General features: G+C 34.4%; 1 protein-coding gene across 1 annotated transcript; it reads right to left on the bottom strand.

Annotated features, from left to right (window-relative positions):
• Positions 1-4,416: 4,416 nt before the first annotated feature.
• Positions 4,417-6,226, bottom strand: LOC127103678 (transcription factor bHLH95). The gene is made up of 3 exons (XM_051040920.1): positions 5,672-6,226; positions 4,786-5,232; positions 4,417-4,672 (listed from the first exon to the last, which is right to left on the bottom strand). The coding sequence occupies exons 1-3, from the start codon at positions 6,038-6,040 to the stop codon at positions 4,589-4,591; spliced, it is 900 nt and encodes a 299-aa protein (XP_050896877.1). The 5' UTR covers positions 6,041-6,226; the 3' UTR covers positions 4,417-4,588.
• Positions 6,227-6,606: the final 380 nt, after the last annotated feature.

The raw sequence follows: 6,606 nt of genomic DNA, 5'->3' as shown, positions 1-6,606 counted from the left end.
TTGAGTGTATCCTTGTGCTACCAATCTTGCTTTATTTTTAGTAACCACCCCTTGTTCATCAGATTTATTCTTGTAAACTCACTTTGTTCCAATAACATTTATTCCTTCAGGTCTTGGAACCAGTTCCCATACTTCATTTCTCTTGAATTGGCCTAACTCTTCCTGCATGGCATTGATCCAAAATTCATCAGTTAAGGCTTCCTTGACATTCCTGGGCTCAATCTTGGACACAAAACAACCATGTGAGATCACTTCCCTTGATCTAGTTGTGACCCCTGTATTTGGGTCTCCTACAATGAGATCTTTAGGATGATCCTTCTGAATTCTAATAGAGGGTCCCTTATTAATTTTGTTAGCTTCAGGTTCAGCTTGAGTAGGTTCACTCTCATTACTTTTGTCTGGGAAATCAGTTGGGGCATCATTTAGAGATGTCTCAACATCGTTTGTGGCATCATTCTATTGATCATCAACAACAACATTGATGGATTCCATCATTACTTTTGTTCTATTTTTCCTTTCTACCACACCATTTTGCTGAGGATTAATGGGAGATGAGAACTCATGACTAATTCCTTCAGATGAACAGAATCCAGCAAATTTACTATTCTCAAATTCTTTCCCATGATCACTTCTGATTCTGATAACCTGACTTTCTTTTTCTCTTTGAAGTCTTAGGCAAAGATCTTTGAATACCTCAAATACATCAGATTTTTCCCTTATAAAATTTACCCAGGTGTATCTGGAGAAGTCATCCACCACCGCATAAGCATACTTTTTCCCACCAAGACTTTCCACATGTATATGTCCCATCAAGTCCATGTGGAGAAGTTCCAACACTCTGGATGTGGTGTCATGTTTGATCTTCTGATGTGACATCTTTGTCTGCTTTCCAATCTTACAATCCCCACAAACTCTTCCTTCATCAATCTTTAAGTTTGGGATTCCTCTGGCAACTTCAACAGATATAATCCTCTTCATTCCTTTAAGATGCAGATGGCCCAGTTTTTGATGCCATGGCTTCACTTCTTCTTCTTTGGCTAGAGTACACATTGATGAATAACCAATTTCTTGAGAACTCCATATATAGCAGTTGTCCTTAGACCTAACTCCTTTCATGACAACTTCATTTTCTTTATTAGTAATCAGACATTCAGTTTTTATGAAGTTTACATTTAGACCTTGGTCCCATAATTGACTGATGCTGATCATGTTTGTAGTCAGTCCTTTAACAAGTAGCACATTGTCAAGATTAAGGACTCCAAGGCAGTTTAGCTTTCCAATCCCCTTGATTTCAGCCTTTGCTCCATCACCAAAGGTTACATAGCTGGTGGCATGAGGATGAAGGTCAATTAGCAGGTTTTTGCTTCTAGTAATGTGTCTAGAGCATCCACTATCAAAATACCAGTCTTCTTTGGCTGAAACTCTAAAGGAAGTGTGAGCTATCAGGTTAGTAGCACTAGTCCTAGGAACCCACTGTTTTCTGTTGACAGGGATGTGGTGTTTGGGTCTAGGTTGATGATGAGAAGGACTAGGATAGCCATACAATTTAAAGCAGAATGGTTTTATGTGGCCAAATTTTCCACAGTAATGACATCTACAACTTTGGTGTTTTCCTTTATGTTGTCTTTCCTTATGATGTTGTGACATCTTTTGTTTGCTACCAGTATGACTACACTCAGGAGTGGATTCATTGAACCCAAGGCCAGACTTGTCTCCTGCCATTTTTCCAGTCTGGAGGATTTTGTCTAAGGTATTAGATCCACTGTTTAGCATTCTGACATACTTTGTCATCTCATCCAGTTTGGAGTTCAAGAACACTGCTTCAATCCTCAACTTAGAGATGGTTTCCAAGCGTTCTTTCTTCTTATCCTCTGGTTGTATTATCAATTTCTTCTGATTTTCCACTTGTTGACACACTTCTTCACTTCTGTAACACATTTTTCTGTAGGTAGTGGCTAACTCATCAAAGGTTACTTCATCATCACTTGAGTCTTCATCAGAACCCCATCTTCCAGTTAAGGCAGTCACAAGATTGGCAGACTCTCCTTCTGTTTCACATTCATCAGACCAAGTAGAAGCAAGACTCTTCTTCTGTTTCTTGAGGTAGGTCTCACATTTAACTCTAATGTGTCCATACCCATCACACTCATGGCACTGAACTCCTTTTCCTTGTTTGGACTTTTCATCAGATCTTGTTCTTCATCCAGCATTATTGGACCTACTGATGTCAAATGAGTTGTTCTTGACATTATACTTTGACCTTACATCCATCTTTTTCAGGAGTTTGTTGAACTGTCTCCCCAGTAATGCTACATCATTTTCCAGATCTTCATCAGTATCTTGACCATTTTCTTCCTCTTTCTCTTCAGTGTTTGACATGAAGGCTATGCTTTTGACTTTCTTTTCAGATCCATCACTCATTCCCAACTCAAATGTTTGGAGAGATCCAATTAGCTCATCCACTCTCATATTGTAGATGTCTTGAGATTCTTCTATGGTTGTCACTTTCATGGCAAATCTCTTGGGAAGAGACCTGAGAATTTTCCTCACTAGTTTTTCATCTGACATCTTCTCACCCAGGGCTCCTGAGGCATTAGCAATTTCAAGGATATTCATATGAAAGTCATGAATATTCTCAACTTCTTTCATCCTCAAATTTTCAAATTTGGTAGTAAGCAACTGCAATCCAGACTTCTTTACTCTAGAGGTACCTTCATGAGTGGTTTTGAGAATATTCCAAGCATCTTTAGCCACCTCACAGTTGTGCACCATTCTGAAGATGTTCTTATCAACCCAAATGAATATAGCATTCAATAATTTAGAGTTTCCAAGGGCTAGTTCATCCTCCTCCTTGGTCCATTGTTCCTCAGCCTTCTTATCAGTTGTAACTTCTCCTTCCTTAGTAATAACAGGATGTTCCCAGCCTGTTTAGAACAACCTTCCAAGCCTTATTATCCAAAGATTTCAAGAAGGCTACCATTCGAGGTTTCTAGTAGTCATAGTTAGATCCATCCAGAATTGGTGGTCTGTGAACAAATCCTCCGTCTCTATCCATAGTACCAGAAAGTAACGTCCCAAGATCTCACCCAGAACCAGAGCAGGATGCCTGCTCTGATACCAATTGAAATTCTAGTATCATATATGAGATGTCGAAGGTAATCTCACGACCCTAATATCTGAACAATATAAACAGGATAAAAGATAAAGAACAATAGTACAAGTGACACAAGCAATTGTTAACCCAGTTCGGTGCAAACTCACCTACGTCTGGGGGCTACAAAGCCAGGAAGGAAATCCACTAAACAGAATTAGTTCAAAGACTCTCAGTAAACAACTTCAAGTTACAGTCTTTTCACCTAATCTCTACCCGTGTGACTTCTATCTAAGAACTCTTAGATAAGAGATCCTACTCACTCCCCCTCAATTACAGCAGTGATGTAAAAACAAATATTACAATGCAAGAAGACATTCTTCAAGAACACATACTTGATCTTCCTTAAAAGCTTCAACCAAGTAAACACACACTCATGCTTCAAAGTTTAGAGTGGACAAATTACAACACAAAAGTCAGTCCAATTCAATCATCAATAGGATGAATGAATGACTCATAATACACACGCTCACACAAGACTAAAACCCTTATTCTCTCTCACTATTTTGTTCGTTATTTCTTGTATGTTAAAACCAGGGTTTCCATGCCCTTTTTATAGAAGCTTTTGAATAGTCTTGGACATCATCAAACCCTAAATCTATTTCCCTTTCGTATCTTCTTAACAACTGATCATATCTTATTGGAAAATAAATCAATCTGGTTTTAATTACTGCTTGAATGGCGCATTCAATCTCCACATCAATCACACACAAATTAGCATGAAAAGCGCAATCACAAAATACATAACATTCAGACTGAATGTTCTGTATACACATGTCTTGACATCGGGTCTGACATCTCAGCAAAATCCTGCACAACCTTTATTTAAACACCCTGCAGGAACCTGATATCTCATGTCAAGACAACACTTGTGACACCTTGTGAAAACTCTAGGTTTTACCAAAATTGATGCCAACACATAGAACCAACAATTAGGCATAAAGATCATATCATTAGTTTTGGTGATAACACCTTGTGTGCAAACAAAGACTATAATTATATAAAAAAAATTGGAATGAAGAATAAATATAATATTTTTTAAAGATTTTGAGATTCGATAATCTAAATCATTACATATTTATTTTGAGATTTAATAATCAAAACCCTGATAAATTTTAACAATAATAATACATACACATTATTCTAAGAATATGCATCCATTTCTTAAGTTTAAAAATACACTTAATCAATTTAAATAAATTTAATATAGATTAATTTGAAAATGTAAACACAAAAGTAGAAATAAACTAGTTTAAACACCATAATTTGTACTTCAAAAGCCATACAATAAAAACACCACAATTCCATACAAATAAACAATTATACATTGTTCTCTTAAGACCATCCTACAAGTTTGACATTTCTAAATGTTTTTTGAAGGAGAAAAAACTAAATTAAAATTCATATAGAATCATAAGCCAAATTTTAATAAAAGTTTTAAGAGATCCACATTTGAATTTCTCTAGCCGCTTGCATGTAAGTTTCCTCCATTGAATTTGTGTCATGTGAACGTTGTTTCGCCTGTAAAATAAACACACAAAAATTTCATTTATTATGGTATAGTAGTTTTGAAAAAGTTACTATGACAGCAAATATAAACTATAATGAGGGCAGAAATTGAGTTTGAAACTTACTTGAATTTGAATCAGGTAGAAATGTCCATTTTCATTGAACTTAATGTTTGCAGATACAACATCAATCGTATATTTCTCCAACATAGAAGTAATTGTTGTTAAGAGACACGACTTTTTAGGTGTACAAATGCAAAATTGTGCTTCAGCGCCACAAATGTTCAAGACAACATTTTGAGTATACCATGTTTGGAAACCTACTTGTTGTGGTGAAGACTCTATTGCGTGAGTAGGAAAGTTATTATTATAACTTAAGGATCTTTGAACATTTACAATTGCTTCCCCTGATTCATGGGGATGCCAGTGTGAGTTCCTCTTAAATGATGACTCAGTCCCAAATTTGGATACAAATTTGAGCTTTTCCTGCTTCTTTTTTTCTAGTTGTTCAACAACTTTTTTTAAATTGATAATTTCTATCACTGCCGCATCCACAATTGATGATTTATCAGCCTAAAAAATAAAAAACAAATTAAGCATCTTAATTAGTAACTAACTATTGTGACAAAAAAGTTTTATAAAGACGGTTACTCTCATAATGAAGTCTCTTAATAACCTAGAATTCCATCGGAAGGGAAGTAAAATTTGAGAGAGGTTTTAACTAAATAATATATTCACATCAAAAATTGTTCCAAAGAATCTAAAGTTATGTTATAACCGCAAAATAGAGAGAGGTTTGTGTCCTTTCTCTATATTCATAGAAAGGAACACTTATTTTTAAAATCATTAAAATTTCAATAGAAAAATGAATACGGGTATTAAAATATCATTTAAATAATATCAATGGAAAATGATGTATATCATTAAATTAATACAAAGTAAAAAGTAATAAATATGTTATTACTACTCTATTATAATTTTTTTTTCCTATTTGAGATGAAAATGAATTTACCTTAGAAGGCAATTTAGGAAGTAAGGCATGAAGGTTGGCGAACATATTCTTCATTTTCTTTCTCCTTTCTCTCTCAGTCAATATATGCATTTTCTTATTAGAGTTGCGGTACTTTCCATCTTTGTCTTCTGCATTTGTAATGTTGTTCTCTGTTCTAATCACAACTCCACCTCGACTTCGTTTTCTATTCATGAAAACTCCTCCTTCATTAATACCTTCTTTTTTATTCATTGGTTTCTTATCTAACTTTTGTTTGCTACTCTCACCTATGTTTTCTGAATTTCTATGATCACCCCAGGGTTGATTTTCCCACATGAAATTGGCATTGACAGATTGATCACGATCTACACTCATACCCTTGTTTGTCATTGAGAAAGAAAGAGAGAATAAGAGAGACAAAAGAAGATGGAAAAATTAGGATGAAGACAGTTTATTTTATAAAGGTATAATGGAGTATAATAGAAGTTACTAAGAAAAATAATATTAAAATAGAAGTAACAAATAATAACATGGAGATGCATTGGGAAAGGAAAACGTGTTGAAAGATCTAGATATTTTTGTTTTTAATTGAAAATGAAGAAGAATGAGGATGTCCTATAGTGCATGTTATATAAAGGGAACACGTTTTTCGACCACGATGGTATATGATTTGATTGCGACGCCCACTGAATGAGAATATATAGGCTTTCTTTAAAATGAAAATTCTATAAAATATATAAATGGACGGTGCAAAGTGAATTCATTAATCAAATCAAAACGTAATCATGTAACACTTACTTTCTAATTAAGAAAACTCTTCTAACTGAGTAATAATTACACATTAGTTGTTATTACATTTATTAACTAAGAAAATACAACACGCAAAAATAACGTAAATTATATATATATATATATATATATATATATATATATATATATATATATATATATATATA

The sequence above is a fragment of the Lathyrus oleraceus genome, chromosome 7 (genome assembly GCF_024323335.1).
Source record: "Lathyrus oleraceus cultivar Zhongwan6 chromosome 7, CAAS_Psat_ZW6_1.0, whole genome shotgun sequence".
Taxonomy (NCBI): domain Eukaryota; kingdom Viridiplantae; phylum Streptophyta; class Magnoliopsida; order Fabales; family Fabaceae; genus Lathyrus; species Lathyrus oleraceus.
The sequence above is the reverse complement of the archived record's forward strand: the minus strand, read 5'-3'. Positions and strand labels throughout refer to the sequence as shown.

What these genes read in the sequence shown, in the direction of transcription:
- LOC127103678 (XM_051040920.1), bottom strand. Translation starts at nt 6,040, where the DNA reads ATGACAAACAAGGGTATGAGTGTAGATCGTGATCAATCTGTCAATGCC. An exon ending in TTCCTAAATTGCCTTCTAAG is followed by an intron (nt 5,233 to 5,671) that starts GTAAATTCATTT and finishes TTTATTTTTTAG; the next exon opens with GCTGATAAATCATCAATTGT. An exon ending in TCTACCTGATTCAAATTCAA is followed by an intron (nt 4,673 to 4,785) that starts GTAAGTTTCAAA and finishes TTTATTTTACAG; the next exon opens with GCGAAACAACGTTCACATGA.